At 38.0% G+C, this 27,512-nt stretch overlaps 1 protein-coding gene across 5 annotated transcripts in view; it reads left to right on the top strand.

Annotated features, from left to right (window-relative positions):
* LOC149534273 (uncharacterized) overlaps nt 1–25,191 on the top strand; it is an 82,100-nt gene extending 56,909 nt beyond the window's left edge. For 4 of the 5 annotated variants that reach the window (XM_089803161.1, XM_089803160.1, XM_089803163.1 and 1 more), the window contains 2 exons: nt 24,126–24,572; nt 24,870–25,191. In XM_089803161.1, the coding sequence (XP_089659287.1) occupies nt 24,126–24,572; nt 24,870–25,023 (601 nt within the window). In that variant the 3' untranslated portion in view covers nt 25,024–25,191. Of the gene's footprint in view, nt 1–24,125; nt 24,602–24,869 lie in introns of all 5 variants that reach the window. The other variant, XM_089803162.1, reaches the window with a different exon arrangement.
* Nucleotides 25,192–27,512: the final 2,321 nt, after the last annotated feature.

Here is a 27,512-nt window from a genome sequence, read left to right as displayed (position 1 = left end):
TTACCTATATCTTGGGAAGCATTCATCCAAGTTGTTAGCAGACCTTCAATACTAGCTTTTGTTCAACTAAAAAATGATTGCACATCAGAAGAATCGAGACTAATTTCTAGGGGGATCATTTCAAATCAAGAGGGAGAAAAATCAAGCTCTCTTCTCAGTCTCTAGCAACAGAGGGAAAAAAAGGAAATTCAAAGGAAAGAATATGACAAAAAGAAAGGGAATAATAATTACCAAAGAAATGACTTCTCCAAAGTTCAATGTTATAAGTGCGAGAAATTCAAACATACTTTCAAAAATCGTCTAGAAAGGAAAAAATTCCTAGCTTCCTTAGCCGAAACAAAAAAGGATGAATTTTTTTTATTCTATTATCCTTAATCAAGTGAGATGAAATCCAACAAAAATGTGTGGATAATAGATAGTGGTGCTTCCAGACACATACCAGGATTTAGAGATAAGTTTGAAACTTTTGGAAATTATCTCGCTGAAGTAGTCACCATTGGAGACAATTCCACATATCTAGTAAAAGGAATTGGGAATTGTTATATACAATTAAGAACTAGGGTTACACTAAAATTGAAAGATGTTCTTTTTGTACGAAGCATAAAAAGAAATCTAGTATCAATCTCTGGACTTGCTGATGAAGGGTTCGAAATCACCTTCAATGAAGACAAAGTATTGTACTGGCCTAAAAACACTAATCTCAAGAATGCTACACCATAGGGACTAGAGACGTGACCCTATATAAACCATGCAACATCCAAAAACAAGCTCTAAGTCATGAAGTGACAAATTCTAATGAAGTATGACATAGAAGACTTGGACATATTGGATTTAGTTCACTTCCAAATATAGGAAAAATCACCACTAGAACTCCTAGCTTAAATTTAAATCATATAGGCACGTGTAAAGAATGTGCTCTAGGAAAGAATATAAAAAAATCTTTTCCTCCCAGTGAACACAAGTCTAAATCAGTTCTCGAACTAGTTCACTCTGATTTATGTGGACCTATGCCAACACTTTCTTTAAGAGGATTCTCTTTTTACATAATATTCATTGATGATTTCTCCAAGAAAACCTGGATCTATTTTTTAAAGGTCAAAGAATCAAATGGGGTATTATCAAAATTTAAAGAGTTCAAAGAAATAGTGGAAATCAAATGTCAAAAAGAATTAAAACGTTAAGATCAGACAATGGAGGAGAATATACCTTTGAAAACTTCAAAGCTTTTTGTACCTCTATTGTGATTAAGAGGGAGTATACAGTACCTTATAATCCTCAACAGAATGGGGTAGCAAAAAGAAAAATAGAACCATTGTTGAAGTAGCAAAAGCTATTCTTCATGATCAAAATTTACATTTCTCATTTTGAGCAGAGGCCACCAATACAACCGTATGTGTTATCATTGTTCTTCGGGCTGGATTTTGTTGGACACCGTAATTTGGTTAAACCACATTCAAAGTGGTGCATAATGTTGTATTATATTTTCCTTCAATTCCCTCATTGCTAAAGAGGGTAATGAAATTGAAGTAAAATTATAATTATGTATTTCATCTATCTGATGATAAATCAGTATATTAAATCTGATTATAATGCACAGTCGCATATATATGTCTGTACAGATTTATATATTGTTATTTACTTATATATATATATATAGCTTATCACTGTTTAGAATGCCGATCAAGTTTATTATGGCCTGACTATCGTCAAGGTAAATAGCAATCTAATATTCATTACATGTAATAAGAGTATAACATGAACCGATGCATGATCGGACACTTGCCTTAAATAAGGTTTAGTTTGTGATAAATGTTGTTGCACTTGATCGGTGCTTCTTAGTAATGTTTAGTTATGTGTTGATGTATGGTTGCATAGGGTCATACCCCTACGTAAACATACCTCAACTCATATATATATGATATGCATTTTATGAGTTCTGATATACAATCAATAACAAGGCATTACTATCTCAGTAAAACTCAGATCTGCATATTATATTATATACATACTAGAAGATTTCAGAACATAGATATTAAAGAAGATCAGAAATCTTCACATAAGATTCATTATTTTTCAGTTCAAGTCTTCACCAATAAACGATTCATTATGACATGTTAGTTAATAGTTAAATTCATGCAAAGATGACATGTTAATTAATCATTATGATGTTATTATTTTATTTTCTTGAAACCTTGGAAAGTTGGTTATTCATCATAAATTCATGGAAGTGAAATGGTGGTTAGTCATTATGATGGTTTATGAATAATAATTTGTTATAGTAATTGTGATTATATTGAGGAATATGATATGATCCTGGAGAATTTCTTTCCTTGCAAGAGCACATTGAAGAGGGGGACACATTGCCAGAAAGGAATTGGGCACAGGGGCACCACCTATCATTAGGTGAATAGGTACAAGCTCTAAACCACCATGGCTAAGAGTACAGCTAGGCAAGCAAGAGTATACTTTGGACGACCATGAGCTAACCGGATAAATTATATACCACTTAAATTGCTAAGAATAAATTGAACTACGAACAAGTTGGTACCTTTGTAATTGTTTTATTTGGTTGGAGCCTCTTGGTGTATAAGCAATGTCCTAACATATCAACACCATGATACCTAAATATCTACACATGTACTTGCATGTTAATGTGTATATACGTAAACCAAAGTAACAAGAATTGGAATTGGATCAGAATTGGTAGGACTGAATCGAATCGCGAATCAACCATGAATCGGAATCAAATCGGTCATGAATCAGCAAATTAAAAAAAAAACCCTTGAAATGTAAAGATTTTAACAATTTAAAACTTATTACATGCACCCTTTATTGAATATAACTTAAACACACTATAGCATCATCAAATAGAAGATAACATACATAAACATGGAACATAAATGATAAATCCATCACATACGTAACTACGTTACACATAAAATGTAAATTGTAGTTGAAGTAAATAGAAATCATAGGATCATAATGAGTCAAATGATAGAATGGATGCAAGATGAAGATCCATAAGACATAAAATCATAAATGTATGTAAGATGAAGAATCATGATCCATGAAACATATGTCTATCAGTACTTGTAAATGTGTGCCTATTAGTATCTGTAAATGTATCATTTTTTGGTGCTCTTCCTTCTTGCTGGTTGCAAACTTGTGGTTTTTCTTTTCTCTTCTTCTCTTTCACTTTTCCTTTCTTCTACTCATGCTAAACAATTAGAAGGCCCTTTAGGGTTAAAACAAAGAGGAAAGGCAAAAAAAATTTTAAAAGATGTGTTTTATTAAAATTTGACTTGGCTTTTTCCCTACCTACATGGCTGATTTTTCGCGATTCATAGAGGTGATTCATATGATTTTTTGCATGAATCGGTAATTCATGCCATGAAATTGTTGAACTGATTCACCAGTTCCAAAAAAAATCGGGAACCATGAATCAAATTGCCAAACTGGCGATTCAGGCGATTTCATGGCGATTATCATTACTATGATGTAAACCAATTAAATATACATATAAGAACGTATACGAATACTTGGTATTTGACATATACATAAGAAATATATGGTTGGGGCTGACACATGTACATGTATATGTGTACATACATATATACATATCTATAAATACCATGATTTTATATATTAAGACAATATTATTATTTCTTTCATCCTTGGTCAAAGTCTTATTTATTTGCCTTGAGTGGCCACCTTGATAATTATTTCATCGACCCTTATGTCACTTCAGTGACCTTTTTAGTATTAAATATGTGTCACGTGTATCACTAATTCTTTGTGTTCTTTGTTACTCCTCCGCCGCCACCTTTCTTGTCCTTTTTTTAAACTGATTTTATAACAGAATATTGTTTTCATATCAAAATAATGATTTCATATCAGAACTTGGTTTTAAGGAGAATTCATTTCAGTATACGCTTATATAGAGGCATTTTCCAGATGTCTCTGAGATAAGGGACCACACTCTCAAGAACCAGTAAATAATGTACAAAGCAATTTGAATCTTTTGATAAGCCGTAGGCCAAGGTCGAGCATAATGCATAGGCTGTGAATATAAAATGTTTCAGTACTCTTATGAAAGTCAAATATTATGAATCTTTTGGTGAAGCCATAGACCCAAGTTGGGCAGTATGCATGGCTGTGAGTCGACTATATAATAACCCAAACATTCATCTAGGAAGACCAGTATGGTTGAGACGAAGGGTGTGTATTGATATTCATTAAACCACGGGAACATCCCTGCATGATAAGGGAAAGAACAATCAATAACACATAAGAAAGTAATAAAAAGAGTTTAAATTGAGTCAGCTCATGATAGTCCAATGTTTAGATCTTGTTGTCTAGTTGAGCGGTGGGTTGATACTCTAACACCAGATTTCTTAGTGGTTGGATAGTGGTGCTCCTAAGCCTAAATCTCAGGTAGGGAGGGTCTTTATTCGGCTGCGATTGTGTGGGGATACTTAAGGGTCCGTAGTTGGTGTTTATCGTACAAAGTAAAAGGATACTTAATGCATGTAGTATAGTAAGATATAACACAGAATAGATACTTTATTCATATATGCAATATGCTTATTACAATAACTCCAATGATGTTGATTACAATGATGATCCAAATTCCATTCTGTACGGTGTACATATACCTTCCCAAAGGGGTGTCTCAACCATCATGCGCCCTTTTGGATACTATTCTACTTGTCAACTACAATATAGAATTTACTGATAACATCATACCTCCAAAAGAAAAGTCATCTCCGGACGACAATTACAAAACATCCGAGAGAAATTAACAAAATAGAATACACTAACTATGACTAACTATAACGGGATAGATCTTTTTCTGTCACACCACCTTCACATTCGTCCTGTGCCTGCACCAAACTGGTCTCCAAAACACGTTGCATCTGTAGCCTTTACTAACACAATACTATCTCCTTAGCCAAGTTGACCTTGATAGCCACCTGTGTCGCCTTCTCAGCTTCCAACTCCTAGGTACACTGAGCCAAGTGTCACTCTACTGCCTTCAACTGGATGATCAGCTCCTCTCGAGCTCTCTATGCATCCACCAAGACAGTCTCACGTCCAACATCTACTCCGAGTGCCTCAAAGCGTAGCACTCCTCTCGAAAGACTTGCTCCAGTGCTCTCTCCACCTTTGGCAGATAGACACTCTATGCCTGCAGCAACTCCAAGTCTCATCAACTGGTCACACTTCCCTCGACTGTTAACTAAACTGACTAGGGGTCTAGGGACATCGCCCCTAGCAGGGTCGAGGGGCAGCATCCCCGCCGCCAAGACCAAATTAGCACTCTCAATGTAATGGCCCCAACCTCCTGGTGTGGCATTAGGAACAATTCGAACAGTGTAATGGAATGCGAATGTGCTTGCCTTTGAAAAAACTGTGGGAATTTTGACCCTATTCGAAGATTGTTCAGTCCGTATGGTAGTAGGGCTGGAGGAGTTGTACGCCTACAAGAATGGAGTACAGAGTTCTTGTGAGATTTGATGTAAGGCGGAAGGCAAATTGGGGATCCGTACGGTGATCACCTTGGACGATCGTACGGTGCAATCTAGCTGGCCATACAGTAGGACAAAGATACCATACAAGCAAATATGAATGCCGTACGGTGAAAATTTCTAGCCGTACGGTGAATGGACTTGTCGTATGGGAAGGGTGGAAGAGGAGGCGTACGGGGGTTGCAGTGGAGGGGTCTGTATGGAGATTTTGGGTGCAACAGAGAAGCCGTACAGATTGTAAATCAGAGTCGTACAGAGAGGGATGGATGGAAGTCAATAAAGATTGCAGAGGTTGATCACCATGTGCATGAACACACAAATACTAAATATTATTAATTCAATGATAAACACAGGAACACCAAATAATATCCGTACAAGCATGTAGAGATATTCACCAATTGAGAATTTGCAAATAATGAGAGCACTCCAAATTGTCGGATACAAAACAGATGAACATCGATGGAATAGGGTGAGAGTTTATTCCCACCGAAACCGAACAAGCCAAATAGGGAAGGTCTTTCACTTCCGAAATGGCGAGCAATGCCGAACTCCAGCAGGAATCCACAGTACAAAAAATATAATTCCAAAAGCATACCTATCAACTACTATGAGCCGTGCTTAAATACCCATCGAGAAAAACTTTCCGAGGGTGTACAGAGTTAGCCGACAGCGGCACAAACTACTAAGACAAAAATAAATTTGGGTCCGAGTTAAATTAAACAATCGGCCCGTTACACAAAAATAATTAAATACATTTATTTCTGTTCGGGAACATTACAGTCCTCCCGTCCCAAAATTTGCTTGTCCTCAAGCAAATGCAGTGCCAGATGCTGAAGGATGTGTTGGCCTTCCCATGTTACATCGTCCAGCGATAGATGTCGCCAACGTACCAGGTATTCTCTCACCGTTCGGTTATGTAAGACTTTTTCACGTATTTCGAGAATCTCAGCAGGTTCCAAGATGAGTTTCCCCTCCTCATTGAGTGGTGGAAGATTTGTAGTGACGGAGATGTTTTGCCCAATAGCCTTCTTCAGACAAGAAATGTGGAAGACATTATGAATGCGACTACCTTCGGGAAGCTCCAGTTCGTATGCTACCTTACCAATGCGACAAATCATGCGGTAGGGACCATAAAACTGGGGTTTTAGTTTCTCCTTCCTTGTTCCCTTTAGTGAGGACTATCGATAAGGCTGTAGTCGGAGATAGACCAAATCCCCCACTTCAAAACTCCTCTCTAATCGATGTCTATCAGCATATACCTTTTGTCGGTTTTGTGCCTGTTGCAGGTTTTCTTTCAAGCTCTTCAGAATGTCTTGTCCTTCCTGAAGCCAATCCTTCGCCTTTGGAGCGCGACTGTCGCTCAACACTGTATTGAGGAAGGAGAGTGGTTCGTGCTCGTACAAAGCCTTGAACGGTGTCATTCCGATCGACATGTGATAAGTGGTATTGTAGCAGTATTCTCCGAGGTGGATTTATTTCATCCACGCGCATTGTTGTGTTGAGACGTAGTTTCGTAGATAACCTTCGAGCCATTTGTTCACAATTTCAATTTGGCCATCTGTCTGTGGGTGGTAACTTCTGCTCAGTGATAGTTCAGTTCCTGCCATCCGAAACAGTTCTGTCTAGAAGATACTGATGAAACGTCTATCCCGGTTGTTGACGATGTTTCGAGGTAACCCGTGTAGGCGGAAGACTTCTCTGAAAAAACAGATTGGCGATCTATGCAGCCTGAAGGTCCGAAGGGATGGCGAAGAAGTGAGTGTACTTTGTCAATTGGTCAACTACCACGAAGATGCAATCCCTTCCGTTCACCTTGGGAAGACCTGTTATGAAATCCATTGATATACTTTCTCACTTATGTTCGGGAATCAACAGAGGCTGTAGCAGTTCAGCAGGAAGTGTGTTCAAATTTGTTCTGTTGGCAAATAGTACATGCTCTGACATGCTGCAATACATCCCCTTTCAATCCCTTCCATGAGAACCTCTCTCGCATACTTCTGTAAGTTTTTAGGAAGCCGAGATGACTAGCCAGAGGGGAGTCGTGCACGTGCTTTAGGATCTTTTTCTTCAACTTTGATTCAGGCACTAGGTAGATCCGATCCTTATAATAAATGATATCACTCACCACCTTATAATGATCATTGTGGATGTGACCATCCATTAGCTCACAGGCGAAAGTATTATCAGAATATTCCACCAGCAATTGTGCCTTCCAGTCGACTGAGATCTGCTCTAGTGAGCAGATGGTGGGTCTTCAGGACAAGGCATCTGCAACAACATTGTTTTTCCCCTTTATTTTTGTTGCCGTTCGTTCAAATCCCGCTGCTCCAAGAAATATTTCAGATTTTTGTGATCCGTACGGACAACAAACTTGGCACCAACCAGGTACTGCCGAAACTTGGTCAGTGCATGAACAATGCCAACATTTCCTTATCATAGATGGAATATAGGCACTCGGCTGGTGTAAGCTTCCTGCTCTCATAGGCGATGGGGTGTCTGTCCTGCATCAAAACTGCTCCAATGCCTTCCCCTGACACGTCGCATTCCAAAATGAATGGTCGGGTGAAGTCAGGCAATGCCAAGACCGGACAAGTGCTCATGGCCTCTTTTAACCTATCAAATGTGAGTTGCGCTTCTTCGTTCCACTGGAAAGCTCCTTTCTTCGTCAGGACTGTTAAAGGCGCGCTGAGTTGAGAAAAACCTTTGACAAAGCTTCTGTAGTAGCTGCACAATCCGAAAAACCCTCGCAGGTCCGTGAGTGATTTCGGGGGAGGCCAATCGAGGATAGCCTGGATCTTCTCCTAATGCACTTGAACCCTGTATTGACTGATGACATGCCCCAAGTACAATATCTCTGTCATTCCGAACTCACACTTGGACTGTTTAGCGAACAGGGACTATTCTTACATGATACTTAGAACCTCGTTCAAATGTTTCAGGTGCTCCTCCCACGTCCTACTATAAATGAGAAGATCATCAAAGAACGCCAACAAATAATTATGCAACTGCTTGTTGAATATGCGGTTCACGCACGATTGGAATGTAGCAGGTGCGTTGGTTAGACCAAACGGCATAACTAGGAACTCATAGTGTCCGTAATGGCAACGAAAGGCAGTTTTCTCCACATCCTCTTCCCTCATTTGGATTTGATGGTATCTAGAACGGAGATCTATTTTTGAGAAATAGACCGCACCATATAATTCATCCAACAGCTCATCTATCCTCGAAATGGGGTACCTGTTCTTTATTGTCCTCTTGTTCAGAGCGCGATAGTCCACACACATACGCAACGTTCCGTCCTTCTTCTTGACCAACACCACTGATGACACAAACGGGCTAGAACTAGGACGGATCCATCCCTTATCAAGCAACTCCTGGATCGTCCATTCGATCTCATTTTTGAACTTTTTCGGGTGGCGGTACAGTGTGGTTATAACAAGTTTCGCTCCTAGTTCTAACTCTATTGTATGTTCAAATCCTCGATGCAGAGGTATGCCAGGAGGAATATCCATGAAAACCCTTTCATGCTTGCTTAAAACATCCTGAAGCTCTTTATCCTGTGGAGGTGTTCGGTGCCCCTTAATAGGTTCCGCCGAGATGAAACATTGCGCAGCCCACGCAACATCATCGTCCCGTAGGATTGCCTCCATCCGATGTGCAGACACTTCCTTCGGTCCTTCATTTGCCATCCCTCAGAGGACCACCTTCTTCCCGTCAGCCACGAAAGTGAAGTCCATTCGCTTGAAACTCTGAGTGTATTCATCAAGCGTCTTCATCCATTGTATGTCGAGGATGACCTCCATGTCGGCCAGATCCACTATGAAAAAGTCCTCTGTCACTGTGTGATTTTCCATCGTGATGCTCAGCTGAGGAACTAGGTGTGTGCAGGGCAGGAAAGTCCCTCCGACAACTTTGACCTGAAAGCCCACGTGTGCTTCCGTCGGAAGATTTCTTTGCTGTACTAAAGATGAATTTATGAAATTCAATGTAGCTCCGCTATCCAGCATCATTGTGATCCTTTGTCCCTGAAGGGTACCTCGCATACGGAAAACTATGCACCTTGGATTGCCAGCCAAGGCAATGAATCCTCTGCGTTTTATTAAAGCGGCAATCCTCTCCGTATGGTTGAAGTTGGCCATGTTAATGACACCGCTAGGTTGGATGTCTTCCACTGGCATTTCCTCTCGATCTTGCTCATCTTCTTCATCAGACATCACTTTGATGTAATGAATTTTCCCTTTCCCGAGGCATCGGTGGCTAGGTTCCCAAGGCCCCTTGCAATTAAAACATAACTTCTTTCTTCGGAGTTCTTGTCGGGATGCTTCATCCAGTGATGGCTTCTTGGGCGGAGGTTTGTCCGTCAGGAATGTCAGCAATTTCAGATGTGAATGAATCCGAGAGGATGAGGATGATGTTGACGACGATGCCATGCTTCGTGCCTTACTGATCGCTTTTGTCAAGGTTGATGGGTTGAATCCTTTCACCCAACCTTTCAGTGGTTCTGCCAGTCCATCCATAAAGAGAATGACTCGCCTTCGTTCAGAGATGTCTGTCACCAACACAGAAAGTCTCTGAAACTCCGCAATTAACTAATATACTGATCGCGTTTGCCTCAGTTGTGCCAGATCTTTGAAATTGAGCTCGAGGTCTTTTCCATCAAATCGTTCAATTAGTCTCTTCGTGAACTCAGCATAAGTCTTTATTTGATCATGCCCAAGAGTGATAGTGTCGTGGTGCCACCATTCGTGCACAACGCCCTCCAAGTGTAATGCGGTGAACTTGATCGCTTCTTCTTCGGGCATAAGATTTAGCTGGAAGTAGGTGTCGGCTTTCATTACCCATGCCTACGCTGAAATGGAGCCTGAATCGTCAAATGGAGACAGGTTCACCTTACTCAATTTTCTCCTTAGGTCATCGTTAAAAAATCCTCCTCTGTTTCCACCTCCTGCGTATCTCATTCTTAGATCTACGTAATCCTTATAGGAGATGTCTTCTTCAAGATTTGCATTCCGCCAATCCTCCCGTATTTCCTCGAAGGTTGGAAGTCTCTCTCCGTGATGTGTCTCAGTCCGTGGTGGGAAAGTCGGCATGGTTGGTCGAGAGTGTGTAGTGTGAGAGTGTGATCTGCCTGCCACCGAATCTACACTATGTCCATTCGGTTCTCCAGAAATTTTGTTTTCCACCAACTTTTTGAGAGTTTCTTCCATAAGCCGCTGAGTATCAGTGATCTGTGCCTGGTTCCGCACAAGATCCCCCAGAAGTGCAATGAGTTCGGCACTTGTCGGTTCTCGTTCTCGTTCCTGTTCTTCAACCATTGATCAATGGAATATGTCCTTCTCTTCCGACTATAAACTCGCATTCACTAATCACAGACTGGCAAGATCGATTGCTCTGATACCATTGTAATGGCCCCAACCTCTTGGTGTGGCATTAGGAACAATTCGAATAGTGTAATGGAATGCGAACGTGCTTGCCTTTGAAAAAACTGTGGGAATTTTGACCCTATTCAGAGATTGTTCAGTCCATACGATGGTAGGGCTGGAGTTGCTGTACGGCTACAAGAATGGAGTACAGAGTTCTTGTGAGATTTGATGTAAGGCGGAAGCCAAATTGGGGATCCGTATGGTGATCACCTTGGAAGGCCGTACGATGCAATCTAGTTGGCCGTACGGTAGAACAAAGATACCATACAGGCAGATATGAATGTTGTACGGTGAAGATTTCTAGCCGTACGGTGAATGGACTTGCCGTATGGGAAGGGTGGAAGAGGAGGCATACGGGGGTTGTAGTGGAGGGGTCTGTATGGAGATTTTGGGTGCAACAGAGAAATCATACAGATGGTAAATCGGAGTCGTACAGAGAGGGATGGATGGAAGTCAATAAAGATTGCAGAGGTTGATCACCATGTGCATGAACACACAAATACTAAATATTATTAATTCAATGGTAAACACAGGAACACCAAATAATATCCGTACAAGCATGTAGAGATATTCACCAATTGAGAATTTGCAAATAACGAGAGCACTCCAAATTGCCAGATACAAAACAGATGAACATCGACGGAATAGGGTGAGGGTTTATTCCCACCAAAACCGAATGAGCCAAATAGGGAAGGTCTTTCACTTCCGAAATGGTGAGCAATGCCGAACTCTAGCAGGAATCCACAGTACAGAAAATATAATTCCAAAAGCATACCTATCGACTACTATGAGCCGTGCTTAAATACCCATCGGGAAAAACTTTTCGAGGGTGTACAGAGTTAGCCGACGGCAACACAAACTACTAAGACAAAAATAAATTTGGGTCCAAGTTAAATTAAACAATCGGCCTGTTACACAAAAATAATTAAATACATTTATTTCTGTTCAGGAACATTACAGTCAAACCCACCTAAAAGTCCATGGAACACACCATTTTGTGATTTTCTTCCGATCCCATACTCTTCCTGCCAATTGCTTATGTTTTACTACATGTTCGTCTTTCCCTTCCCTTCGGTATCTGTCATGACCCCTCCAAAAAGGAAATCCTACAATTATAACTAAATAAAATTATATAGTATTAGTTCATTATATGATTAAAATACACTATTTTGACAAACTATATAGAGAAATATTTATAGTCCATTTATTATTACTAATTATAAATTTATATTTTCCATAATAATATATATTTTATATTATTTATATTAATTGAAAATTTATCCCTAAATCTATAAGGATCACAAAGTAATATTACTTATAATTAATGTTAATTATAAATATAATAGGTAATATTAAATATGAATATTGTTCATATTACTTATAATGCATAGACAATTAATCCCCAAATCTAATAAACAAAATATCATTGCATAAAATCAAGTATAACATATTTGAGGGGACACAATAAAATGACACGATCGATCAAAGACTCGAGGATCAGTATTTGTACAGAGCCATCATCCTCGGTTAGAAAAAAAAGGCATGGAATCACATTCACCAAACAATGTAAACGAAGGCAGATTAAGGAACGACGTCGAATTCATCAATACAATGTGTGGAATAAGGATAATACTCGCAATAAGGAAGGGAGCGAATCGCATTAAAAAGGAAGCAAATATATGCACTGGGGAGATCACATTAAAACCCATTACATAACGTGGAGCGCACGACGTGCAAGAGGATCTCAGTCGAACAAGGTACGACTGCATGTGTGACAGGGCCGATGCCGAGATGGTACAAATACTTTAATTAAACATCCACATCAGGTTTTGAGAAATGTCAGCACTCATATGCAAAAGGATTGGTACATGATAATACCGACATTAAAGTATATGCATTTGCAAAATTCAAGGAATAAATAAAGATTAGGAAGGGGTTAAGGTAGCAATAAGGAAAGAATCTGAAAGTCGATTTATTAAAGGAGATAAAATTATTAATAAGAGAGATGATATACAATTAGGGGAGATCCTTAATTATAAATATATTTTATTTCACATACAAGTTATCAATATATATATATATATTTCAAGAGTGAATCAGAAGGGAAAATTCAATATATTTCCAACTATAGAACAATATTAAGAGTGATTGGAGATAGATCCTAAAATGGGACATTACAGTATCATATGTTATTTATTATGGACTATTTTGATTTGTCGTCTTTTTTTTTTTTACGGCTCCTACTTCCTAAAGAGTACGGCTCCTTCCTCTTGAATGCTCTAGTACGGCCTCCAAAGGGTAACTTTATTACTATACCTCTGTCAATGTGGCTTCTTTTATCCCTTTCATTATATCACAACTTAACTCCATACAATATTGTTTTGAAATCCCTCTCCTACCTTGGCGTCTATACGGCTCTTGTTCCCCTATCAAGTATGGTCCTTACTTCCTACAGCTCCTATCCGATTGATATAGCTCATCCTTCCACCAACTGTACTTGTTCGTACGATTGTACTTTCACATCTTACTACTACCTCTATGCCTCCATGTCATACATTGTTTTAGAAAGCCATACGGTTTCCAGTTTCCTCTTTATGAAGGTCGTACGAACTTCACTTGTTATCACTGGCCGTACGGACTTCACATATTATTACTGCCGTTTGTGCTGGCCATATGGTATCGGATCTGTCTGTTGGCAACTGCACTTCCTTTTGTCGTACGGTATCGGCTCTAGCCATACGGTATTGGCTCTGTCCATATGAGTTCCTTCATGGCGTATGGTCAAGGTTCTCCAACGTCCATACAGGTTTCTTCCTGGCCGTATGGTCAAGGTACCCCAATGTCCGTACGGGTTCTGCTATGTGACTGTATGGTGCTTGCCTCTTTGCAACTGAACGTAATCAATGCTCCTTCTAGTGCTTCCATACGGGCCCTACAACATTCTTCCTAGGCTTGGAGTGAGTTTCGTTATCCATACAACAATGCTTGAATTGGATTTCACTTGAGCAATACGGTCGTACGGGGCACCTTGCTTTTCTTCTAGTTGCTCCTTGTAGTTTCTCCTTTTGCTTGCCTTCTTGTCGTACAAAGGGTCGTACGTTATCATGATATCTTTTGCAATGTACTTCAGTGTGTCTTCTCTTGTCGTCCACTATGCTCCAAGTGTTGTACAGTGTTGTTCTCCTGTCCACGTTCACAGCTGGCCCTACAATACCTCTTCACAATCTTAATTGTCCATACAGTGAGCTTATATCCCTTTTGTGCTTTAAATATTCTGAAGACCGTACGCTTTGAGTCCATATTTCCTCATTATGCATTTAATATTTATCTCTTTTCTTCAACTTACTTCTAAAAAAATTAATATTCTATTTTACACTTTATTTTACATATATACACCAATATTTATTATTTTTAGACTATTTCTTAGTTGCATGTCCACGGAGGTGCGTTATTTCTTTCATGATAGACTTTCAGCTTTGACCCATTCACTGCATCGGCTACTTCCTTCCCGTTGAGCGTCCATAATTTTATTGCTCTATTATCACCCATTTCGCGGATTTTATATGGCCTGACCCACTTTATTTTAAATTTGCCTAGTCTGATCTCGTTGCGCCCATTATACTTCAGCACTAGTTGTCCCAATTGAAATCTGTTCAACTTCAAGTACTTGTCATGCCGTGCCTTATGCCTATTCTGTGTAACCTTCGTGGCCCGTTGTGCCTGCAATCATCACTCATCAATTTTATTTAAATTTCTCCCTCAAACTATCCATATCACCCAATTTGTTTTCGAAACTTAGTACCATGAATTTCGTCGGTTGCCACTCCTTGCCGTCAATAACTATATTCTTGATTTTAGAACCTTCACTCTGTATTGCTGAAGTTTTTATTAAGCCTTTCCTTTTTGTTTCCGGTGTAGACCATTCGATATGTTTTCTTTGTTGTTGGTAGCTTTCTACAAAATCTGTGGTGCGGCGTAACATTTTCTTTTTGCGCGGTGCATTCACCGTGTACCGTACGGTGGAATCTTTCCTTTTGTTGGGTTCGTACAGTATGTTCTTCTCTTCAGCTTCAGCCGTAACCTCCTTTCCTTCTTCCGCTTCTCTATATTCCTTCGGACATTCATTTTCTTCTCCTTTCTCACCTTCGTTGACCCTTAACATATTACAGCTTGGAAAGAGCTCGTAATCCTCCATTTGCCAGTGGAATAGGCTGTTCACAGAGTCTAAGTCATCATCATTTGACCCTCCTAATCTCAATACTCCTTTTCATCTAGTTCCATTCTCTTCTTTCCTTCATCGTCATTCTCGCCTTCACCTTCTGAATCTGACAACACTTCCTCTTCCCCTACCATTTGTGTGTGTAAGTCAATTATGAATCTTCTGCCTCTGCCTTCCATGGATAGGGTGTTTCGTTTCCAATCATGTTTCACATTTGCTTGCACCAACCAACCCCGTCCAAGGATAGCATCATACCCTCCTCTTTTTGGCGGAATGACCACAAAATCTAATAAAAATGGTTTCGTTCCAATAGTTACCGACAGTGCCATCAAGGTTCCCAACGTTTTGATTCCATGTTGATCCGCCGTGAGTAACTAGAATGTAGGTGGCCACAACATAGGTTGTCCTAACTTTCTCCATATATCTTCTAGTAACAAGTTTACGCTTGACCCTTCGTCCACAAATGTGTTTGTAAGTACAGTTCCCAGAATGCCCATCTCGACCACTACCAGATGCCTTCCTGTCGTGAGTGCTAGTAGCATTGGGTCTGCTCCCATCATTCCACTACCGTCCCTGTTTCCTCCATCGCTTTCAGAATCGCTGTCATATTCAGAATGGCTGTCTGTAACTGTGGCATTGTGAGAAGGTCATTTAATTTAATAGAAACTTATGTTTGCATTACCTGCCTTATCATGTTTTGTTCAGCTAAGTTCCTCTTCAAGGTATCAACAGTGTCTTTTACTTGTAACTTCCCTATTCTCATCTTTTTTTCCAGCTCTATTCATGCTTGTTGTAACCTTTTTTTTTCTTCTGCATCAGGGTACTTTGCCTTCTTAGCTTGCTCACGTGTAATGGCTAGTACCTTCTGATCGCATGCTTTGATACTTAGCAAATTTACCCCCTACTTCGGGATTTTGAATCTTCGTGGTCTCCTGGACCACATGGTCTACATAATAGCTGCGACATCTCCTTCGTGGTACAATCTCTGGCGAAGTGCCCCCAGAGGTTGCATGCACGGCATTGTATCATTGGTCTTCCACTCGCATCGTATTGAATCCGACTCCGACCTCCATTTTTATTATTGTTATTATTGCCACCCCTTCCGCGTCGATTATTGTTGCGATATCCTCCCGAAGTTGCATTGTTGTTTGTGCTTGTTCCCGCGGATGCTTCCTTTGTCAGTAATACTTGCTGATGTCCTTTTGAATTCATGTTAAACGAGTAGTCCTTTATGGAATGTCCTACAACTTGGTAGATATCACAGAACTATTTCTTTGGGCATGAGCCCTTTGTGTGGCCATCCTATTTACAGTTCGTGCACCACAATTCTCCCTTCACTGAGTCTGGATTCTTTTTCAAATTCTTGAATCCTTTCATCATTCTTAGCATATCTTTTTGTAATGCTCGAACTTTCTTGTTTGATTCTTCGTCACTACTGCTACTTTCGGATGATGAATCGTCTAAATCCAATGATTAATGCTTCTTCTTCTTACTTGTTTTCTGTTCTCTTTCCAGGTCCATTGCGCGATCATATGCATCGGCGTACGATGCTGGTGGTACAATCTTCATCTTCTTTTTCAGAGTCAGCCGTAGCCCCTCAACAAACCATCTTTTCTTCAATCTGTCAGCTGATTGACTGTCCATCTTCCCAACCAGCTCCTTCAACCATTTTGCATAGGCACAAATTGTTTTGTTCTTTCCTTGCTTTGTGTTGTATATCTCTTAACAGTTGGACCTCTACTATGAACTCCTTTCTAACTTATGCCCTTGTAGTTAGCTTCTGAGGATTCGCGTCTACAAACCAATCAATTGCTACGCCCCGTAGGGTTGCTGGAAACTACTGGACCCAATCATCTTCATCTGTTACATCGTTTGCCATCCATATTGTTTCACATGTCTTGCAGTGTCTAATTGTATCCGTCGTCCCGTCTCCATTAAACTTTGGCAATTTCTCCTTTGGTCCTGCCATTGTTAGTTTCTTTTGATTTTGAGGTAACTGCTGAGTACCCACACTGTTCTGAGCACCCGCGCTATTCTGCACACCCATGCTGTTCTATATAACCGCGTTGTTCTACACACCCACGCTGCTTCGGACAACCATCCTACTTCCAACAACTGTGTTACTTGATGAAAGAAGATATTCCTCAAGTGAAATTGTTTGATTCTCCACCTGGATCCATTCGTCGAGTGTATCGAGAACGAAGAGTTCACTCCACACTCGTGCTCCCTCGACACTTCAAGCCGTGCGAGTTGCTTCCCTTCCGTTCGGATGCTCTACCCTCAGCATATACAGGTTAAGGAACTCCTCCCTTGTTTCTTCCACCAAATTCAATCGTTGTCGAGTCTCCTCTAGCAATTCCTCGGCACTCCTCAACCTACTAGGTGAGTGCACTCCCTCCGTCTGTGCCCCTTCACCCCCTCAATGTCCGTCGGCAATCTGCTGAAGCTTCTATCTGCGCTTTGCCTGCTGTGCTAAAATTAAAACTTCTTGTGTTGTACATATTTCATCCTTGTCTTTTATCTTATTTCTATCTTTGTTAAGCAAATTTGGCATTAATCGTCATCACACTTCCTCTGTTCCAAGTTCGACTGGCAATGGCGCCAAATGTTTACCGTACAGGATAAAAGGATACTTAACGCATGTAGTATAGTAAGATATAACGCAGAACATATACTTTATTCATATGTGCAATATGCTTATTACAATAACTGCAATGATGTTGATTACAATGATGATCCAAAGTCCATTCCGGACGGTGTACATATACCTTCCCAAAGGGGTGACTCAATCGTCATGCACCCTTTCAGATACTATTCTACCCGTTAGCTACAATATAGAATTTAATGACAACAGTTGGGAGGTCAAGCCCCTGACAATACTAGACGCCAAGACTGGCACAAGTTACAGTTAAGATCTACATCCAATATCTCCTAGTAATGGGTATTTTACTTTTATGAATTTGAAATTTCAATTGAAGATATGTTAGATGGTTAATGTTGTTTAATCAATTATTCCCTTCAATGCTTAGAAATCAGTTTCTTTTTCAATGTATTAGGAAATCAGTTAAATCAGTTTATCTTTCAATTGAACATGAGATGTAACTACATGCATGAGATAGGCTTACTTGATGGTTGTCCTTCATTCATGTGAATATGAATACAAACACATCTTTTATTTACATTTAATTGTCATAATTAGTGATGTGAGAATAGCTTGTTGCAGTTGGGTAAGATTTTCCAATTATTCGGTTATAACCATTAATCTCTTCCATGGACTAGGATTCAGTTATTCTGTTATAGCCATTGATCCCTTTCACCTGAATTCGAAAAGTAGTTATTATAACTGTTTTCATCTGACTATCTAAAGTGGCTGTGTTCAATAATATGATAGCTGTTAGCTAAGGCTGAGAAAAATGGGATGTTACATCTCTCCCGATCAAAAGATCCTTCATCTTCAACTTCCATGGTTTGAAGTTTTAACCATTGGATTTCTGAAGTTTAAACCTCAGTGTACTTTTCATTAATTTTAATGTTACATATTTTCAGAAAATCATTCAAAGATGTCATCTGATTCTAGGTATACACCTATCTTAGCCTTTTAATTGTTGCAGGGTCACTCTACTACATATGTTTGGCTTTGCACTCTATGAAAGTATATGTCATCCAAGCAACCATGCTTTGCTACCCAATGTTGGGGATTTTCTTCCTCGTTACAGAGGACTGACGGACTAGAACAGTGGATTCTTAAGACTGTGTTCAGATAACAATCGACATCATATATCAAATTGAAATACAACATGCATGGAAGTAATGGTAACAGTGTGAACTTGAAGTGATAGGATTATACAAGACAAAGTGTTTAACATGGGTAACCCTTATAGGAAAAAACACACCACCAAAAGGTGTTCACAATTGTTTACTCATAATTGACTCTAATTCTTCCTTGTTACAAAGGATTGACAGACTGGAATAGTGAATTCTTAAGATATGTGTTCAGATAACAGTCAACATCCTATATCAAATTGAAATACAACATGCATGGAAGTAATGGAACAGTATGAAGTGATAGGATTATACAAGACATGAAGTGTTTAACATGGGTAACCCTTATAGGAGAAAACACACCCCAAAAGATGTTCACAATTGTATTATTCATAATTGACACCAATTCAATACAATAAGGTCTTTTGAAAACCTTTGAGAAGTCACAATCTACAACATATCCTTTTAAATTTGTCATGTGTTTACATACTAACAATATATCAACGCATTTAGTCGCTGTTATAATTTATTTGTAACATTGGCTTATTCACAAATTGCCATTTATAGATGTATTTTTGGGAATACGAACTGCTGAACTGTATAACTAATCGATAGAATAGCAAGAGTCATATAACCATATTCGGTACATATTGAAATTAGATTACTGCTCTTGCTAGAAAGTCAAATATCTTCACGTTGACAAGCTCCTTGTTAATATTGTCACTAGTGCAAACTTTGAAAAAAAAAAACCACATCCCTTAATTGATAATTTTCCTGTATAACCATCATTAATACCTTGTGTACATTACTTGTGGTACCATGTATTATCATCCAAGACATCATCTAGTCCTTAAGTCATGTTCACATTTTTACCAGTGTTGTTACAAGTGCACCTACATAACCAGTCATACTTCCAAGAACTATTAAGTAACTATGCACTGGTGAGTTCTTCTTCTAGATTTCTTTTAGTGGCTATCGTTGTATCTCCATATGTAGGCAAGTCATGTATGGTGCACCACAATTAGTAATGCCCCCTCCTTAGACATGACAACAACTGATGGGGATTGGCCTATCATTTGGTTCCCGTAGGCCAGCAGATTGTGTAGGAAACCCTTCCAAGGGGCTATGATGACATTTTTGGCATCAAGAGCCAGTTTGATAAGATTCTGGCAGTCTCTTCGATTTTAGGAGGAATTCATATTTTTTAAGGATGCAGTGGGAGTTGGCAGTGATACACTAGAGGACCTCCACGATCATCCTAGATGTTTGTGTCAATTTCCTATTTTTTAGGAAGGTTCCTAAATTTTAGGGTGGAACTGCCAAATAGCTTACAGTAGCCGGACAGCGACAGTAGACAGCCATCTTTAGACATTACTCAATTTGGAGGCCAGATTAGTGAGATATGGATTTTTGAGGAATAATTTAATAATTATTTTTGTGGATTAGTAAGATATTAATAAAGTCCTATTATAAGCACTTATAAAATTAAAAAGTGGCCACCTTTGGCACTTTTCCCTATGAGACACTAAGTATAAGAAATAACTTTAAAATGGCCCCTTTTAATGATAAATTAGACCCTCATTTCCTGAAACTGTTGAACATATTTCCTTTGAGTGTCAGTTTGCTTCCCTTGTTTGGTCTATTTTCTTTGGTTTTCCTCTATGTTGGAACTCTCGGCCTGGGTTGTCTTTCATTGAAATCTTAGCTGGATATGTTGATTCTTTTGATGCCAAGTTAAACAAGTTCTGGCTGTCTTATCTGCTGAGGTTCTTCAGTTTTTGTGGAAATAGAGGAATGCAAAAGTTTCCCAGGACAAAAGGAGTCTTAATGAGTTTAGTCATAAACTCACCCATAAGTTAATCATGTTGCAGGTTTCGGCAGTGTTGGAAATCCCAAAGAGCAGTTTCATGATTCTTGTACAAGAGGGAGCTCTCATAATCTATCAGTCTGATATAAGATCAGTACATTTCTTCATTTCTTCAACACCTATAAGGACAGTTTGGATCAGAAAGAACTTGAAGCCCTCAACCAGTTCACTAAAGATAAAGGCATTTCCAAAGATGAGATTGACAAAAACAATATTACTCCTAAAGGACCCGAGGCACCAAGATGAGAGGCTGCTGCTAAGATACCTGCTGTCATTGACCCTTCTTTGGGGAGATTTGATACTGATGCTGCAGAATGTAGTAATAATGTGATTGGGTCATGGAGCTCATGATGACCTGTGATAGTCTTGTTTGCTTCTTTTTGGCATAAAAAACTCTCATAGATATAGGTTACTTTATATTCTAAACTGTCTTAGTTGCTAGAAATGATATAGTCTTTTGTATAAGTTATTGAACTCAGCGACATATGGTTTGATCAGCTGAACAGTATGCTGGTATAGCTTCAATTGTATTATCTTTTTTGAACTATCTTTAACATAAATCAACCCCTCATATGAATCGACCCTAGAGAGGAAGGTTTATAAATAAAATAAGCATATTGTATATTATTAAATAATGGGGGAAACCCTAAATGGGGTTCAACTTGCATAATGGAGGAAAAGTCTGTTTAAAAGAGAGGAGAGGAATGAATTGTGGTTCATTCAAGAACATTTTCTTGTTAGCAGCAGTGGTGGGAAGCCTTGTTGCAGAGGGTTTCAGGTCAGGTCAGTCTAATTGGGATCGAAAACTTCTATTTGGATGCTTGCCTATAGTTGTGAAAGATTCTCTTAGGAAAGGATATAAAAGAGAACTCCAAACAGAGCCATTTTGAGGAAGATAACTGATTTTTCACCGTTGCACAGGGTTAAAGTTCTAATTTGCAGAGTGAAGAGAGATTACAAATTGCAGATCCGATTGTCTGAGGATAATTGGATGTTGTACAACCTAGCTTGAGGACAGAACTCTGAAAAAAATCATTGGGTGTGGTTATAGATGAGAGTCCAGGCAGCTTCCTAGTGAAGTTTCCAGTAGAAACACAACAGATTGAACAGGGAAATGGGACTACAGTAAAATCTACAACCCCAAAACACAGTTTACAGCACATTGTCAGGGTGTACATCCCCCAGGCAACCAGATCGCACTTTAAGCAGGGTCGTGGGCGAACATAGTCAGCAGTTGAACAATTTGCAGCCAATCTTTCAGACGTCTACAGAAGGTTTTGAGAATTCTGGGCATGAACAAGTAATTTTGGGCCAAACAAATAAGTCTGATGTATTCCCTGGTACGCCATGTATAAATCATCAACACTCAGGAATTTCCAGAATTATTTAAATATTCAGATTTTAGTTGCAAGCCTTTTGTTTCTTTAGAATTAGTGATTTCTTAGAGCTAGAGTTTGCAGCATTCTACTTTTAATCGTTGCAATCACTTTTTCGAACAGAAAACCAAAAAATTTGAAAAAAATCCTTCCAAGAAACCAAAAAAAAGCAAAAACACAAAATACACAAAAAAAAAAAAACTGAAATCATCTGTCAAAGATAAACTCAGTACAAACACAAAACGGATGATATATTACACAGCCACTGTCACATCATTACCAAATGGCAATCAACATAAAATGCTATACTCCAATACTAGAAACTGACTGTATTTCACTGCATTCAACCATAAAGAAGACTCTAATTAAACTCTTGGCGTAGGCCTAGGTGAATATCACCTAAATTCCAAGAAGGATCTAAACCGTTAGGGCACTTGGTTCAGTCATTTGGGTATTGCACTATGTTAGGTCTGAGTATGGTCGCATTGATATTAGATTATGATACTTCATATCTTTATGTATTGTATTCCTTCTGTTAGATTTTCTAGGTGGATTAGGAGGTAATACAAGAAGACTGCTGCAGTTTGGGAATATTGAAATTCTATGTGGCTTGAACTGTAACTAAATGAAAATTGATATTCCCATGATTTTCAGTTTGCACGTTATTTTTAACCTTTCCCATTGTTGATAAGGACACAAGCTACACATGCTTGATTTGAATGGAGGATAATTTTATGGCTACACTGAGTGAGGTTGCACTACCTTTAGCCCTTGCAGAAGTTATTTTCTACCACTGCTAATTAAAGGTATTCTTTGGAAATGATTTCAAGGAATGTCATATTTTTTGAAGTTGTCCAAAAAGTTCTAGTCTTATCATATATATAACTTAAAGGATTGTATAGCAAACATTCTTGGCTCTTTTCATTCATAACAAGTCTTTAATCATTTAAGAGTCTCCTGAATTTTCTTATAAATTCTGAAAAATTACCAATTAATCATGTACAACATTATTCTTTTTTTTGGATGTTAATGGATCTTCTTTATAAATAGAGACTTGATCTTAACACAGTACTCAGAAAATTAGATTAATAGCAAATTTTAGTAATGGTGGTTCCATCATTGATGAGTATCACTTCTGCGTATTCATCTTGTCATATTTGATTGAACTAGCAATTTTTTTGGACGTCACAAACAAATATATATTATTACTTGAATCCGTTATGTCACATAAATCAGATTCTTCCATAAAGGATGGTCTCCTTCATTTATCTTTTCATTCCCCTACAAGAATGTTCAAGGATTCATTCACCCAAGAAATCTTGCAATGGAAAAAGCATTAGAATATTTTCTTTGGGCTTTATAAAGACAAAAGTGTAATCTTTAGTCTTTCCTAAGCTGTCTAGATAACAATTTCTGCCCTTCCCTTTGAAGAATAATCTTCTAGTACATTTTCCACAAATTAATAGGGCAAGCCGCGATACTAATAAATAAATACTATATGTTAGCATCATAAGGGATAGTCATGAAAGAAAAAGTTTAATTTGTTTTTGGAATCCTACTCCACTAAAAGATTTGGCATAAAAGCTAGTTATTTAATCTGAACAGACTTCCTAACAAATATAATACCCTATGTTTGCATCATAGGGAATACTTGTGAAAATGTATCTGGAACAGAATTTTGTTTTTGTGATCCTACTTTACTAAATTCTTTACCATAAAAGCTAGTTACCGAATCTGATTAATGTTCTAATGAATATCTACTGGTTTATTTCAGACATGATAGATTCTTCATGTATCTGTCAACGCGCATCTATGTTATACTTGTGGACCCTATTCTTAGCAGCCTTCATAATTCATTATCGAAAAATATATGCATGCTGCGAATATATTGCATACTTGAGGCATTTCATTTGTCAGAAACCTTATCTGTCTGTGTACACATATGTGCAGGCGAATCTTCTATTGTGAATTTGGACAAGAAAATGATGAAGCCGATGGTTTCCGTAGCTCTGAGAAGGCAGTCTTGTCAGATAGATCATTTTCTTCTATTTCTCATATCAAGTTAAACTATTCTCCGGATGACACTCTAGTGCAAAATTCAGTGAATTGTGAGGACTGTGATGTCTCTAAAGAGGCTTTTCTTTCAGTGTCCCCTTTTCAAAATAGCGATGATCTCAATGATGCAAGACATTGCCAAAATTCTTCCAACAACTATGCTGAAGATCCAATACTTAATTTATCCAAACCTGAAGTAGAGACAGAAGAAAGTCGCAGCACAAATGGTTTTACACTTCATTTCAAAAATGAAACTTTATATACTGAAATTACAATTGAGGGGCCTGATCAGGACATGCTTCTGTCTGACATTACAACAACATTTAATGAAATGGGGATAAGGTTTGTATTGCGGATTGCAGCAATAAGATGTATAAACTTTAAACCATATAATCTATGCATTAGATATCCAAATCTAAATTGTTAGGTTTTGTTAGGTCATTTGAGTGTGGCAGGATAGTTAATATTGCAATAAATCTTGTTAAACAAATAAATATGAATTTATGTTTGAAATATTATTATCAATTTATGCCTCCAGAAAAGAACAGTCTTGAATTAGGACTGGTGCTTTCTGCAGTTGTTTTCATCTAGTTGAGATACATGACCTTGCAAGCTAATCAACCTCCATGTTTTATGTAGTGTGAAGCATGCAAGGATTTCGACAGAACAAAAATCTATTGAAGATGTTTTCTGTGTCGTTGATTTGGAGAGTTATGCTCCATTGAATCCTTATGTATGGGATACAGTGAGGGAAAGGATGTTGGAGAAAATCACAGCACACAGAAAAAAATGAAGCAGACGGAGTAAGTGGTAAACATGTTAATCTACGCATGCTTGTATAATTTGATGAATCCCGGCAGTTTGAAAGCACAGGGTTATAAATGTGCAGATCAACCTGCAATGTATTCATGTATAATATTTCTACCATGCAGTTTTTAGTATGAATGCAACTTTTAGTGTATACTGTAATGATTACAAGTATGTCCATATGCAAGCTGCACAGAAGGATTCACCTCACTTTAAAGTTTTAGTATCCTTAAGGGTCCATTTGGCTGCAGGAATATAAAAATAGGAATAGGAATACTTTTCTCGAATAGAAAAAGGGGTTACATATTCCTATTCTTGTTTGTTCACCCAGAATCTCATACAGAATTAATGGACTCAAAAAATTTATGTTATCTAAAATTTTAAAAAATTGGAATAGGAATACGTATTCCAATTCCACCTATTTAGGTGGAATAGCAAATGCTCATTTTTGGCCCAAAATTGGAATACATATTCCAATTTTATTCCTATTCTATTTCTGATTTGATGCATCCAAACAGAGAATTCAAAATGTTAAGAATATACATATGCCTATTCCACTTGTATTCCCGTTGCCAAATGGGCCCTAAATGTTTTTTAAGATTGTTAGGATTTTGATATTCCTAGAGAAATACACTAAATTAACAAGGTAACACTCTTAAACGATTCGATCAATATAACTTACTTACTCGTATTATAAAGAAACAAACATGATAACAGATAATAATGACATGTATATGCATAATCTACCTCAAGGATTTTGTGAATTCCAAGGGCCTTATGTAGATAGCAATATCATGATAAGATCAAAGATATATTGAATGTTTAATTAAGAGAGCATGAGAATGAAGCAATTTTCTTTTCAGAGGACATGACTTTTTAGTTGGTTATTGGTGGAACTTATAGAGCAAGGATCTTTTGTAGGAATAACTTGGCAAACTAATCAAGTGTTTCAATCATAGTTACAACTATGCTACAAGACTTGCACAAAACTTAGACTTGGCAAGCTAATCTATGTCATAGACATGGATTCAATGTTCAAACTTGCCCAAGATTTGGCAAATTGGGAAAAACAAAAAATAACAGAGATTACTAAGGATTGAAACTAAACCCTTCAATAAATAAATTATAATGTGTCTTAGGTGCACACAACTCATGAATTGCAATATTCATGCATAAAAAATAGAAGTGATAATATGGTGTCATGAATAATGGTAAAAAGAGCTTGTGTCCCTCAACCCAACATTTCTAGATCAATGTGGGCTTTAGTGTCATGTACTTGTAACTAAGAGAAGTTTACAATTATTGTTTGTAATGTACCCTTTGTAGGTGATAAGTGATGAGTAGAGGGTGCACCTATCACTCGAATTCCCGTAGGTCAATAGTAGGATTAAGGAGACTCATTTTGAGGGGCATAGAGCCTAGAAGGGGCTTTGTGAGCCATATTGAGCTTTTAGATGATACTTCCTACATTTTAGGGAGATCTCCTATTTTTAAGGAGAACTAATAGTTGATTGGATGACCTCTCAGGATCGTAGAGCAATAGACTAACCTCTTGAGTAGTTTCTAGTGTTTGGTTTGAGGTTCCTATTTTTTAGGGAGAGTTCCTATTTTCTAGGAGGAAGTGTGTGTTAGCCTATAGGGTTCAGTCATCATCACATATCAAAGTTCTTTAGAAATAATTTAGATATGTGCTTGGAATCACATTCTATGAATTAATAAGGAAATATTAAAGCGATATTAAAATCATTTTATAATAAAATAAGTTATCACAAAATGTCCCTTTTTCCTTGATGTATGAGCATAAATGTTGTAATAAAGGGGCAAACATTATAATAAAAAAATATAGTGCCTTAGGTTCTCTGATAATTCAATGGTGACCTTATACAATTAAACTTTTCAATTTGGTTAATCTAAGAACGATCTTGGTCAAGAAGTATTGTTTGCAAGATAACCATAAAAATATATACCAAAGTTACAAAGGCCATTATCAAATCAAGAATGCAATTTGGAAACTCTTAATGATGCAAATAGAGGGATGCCCCTAAGCTATTCATGAACTATGTAAATGGTTTAAGAACTTCATGACTAATAAAAAAAAACCATGTAATTAATTAATTAAAGGTGTTGGCTTAGACCTTTTACTGATAAAAATAATATAGTGCCTTAGGGGTTTTTTTAAAAGATTGACTTATATATTTTATAATTTAATGGTGACCTTATACAATTAAATTTTTCAATCTGGTTAATCTAACAACGATCTTGGTCATGAAGTATTGTTTGCAGGCCATTTTACGAATATAAGCAAGGTAATATGCAACAACAAAGAGAAGCCATAACCATAAAAAAACATATAACAAAGTTACAAAGGCCATTATCAAATCAAGAATGCAATTTGGAAACTCTTAATGATGCAAATAGGGGAATGCCCCTAAGTTATTCATGAACTATGTAAATGGATTAAGAACTTCATGATTA

This window comes from Cupressus sempervirens, chromosome 10 (assembly GCF_028749045.1).
Source record: "Cupressus sempervirens isolate cs-2001-9-10 chromosome 10, ASM2874904v1, whole genome shotgun sequence".
NCBI classification, from domain to species: domain Eukaryota; kingdom Viridiplantae; phylum Streptophyta; class Pinopsida; order Cupressales; family Cupressaceae; genus Cupressus; species Cupressus sempervirens.
Note: the sequence above shows the minus strand (reverse complement) of the source record. Positions and strands in the feature narration are given on the sequence as shown.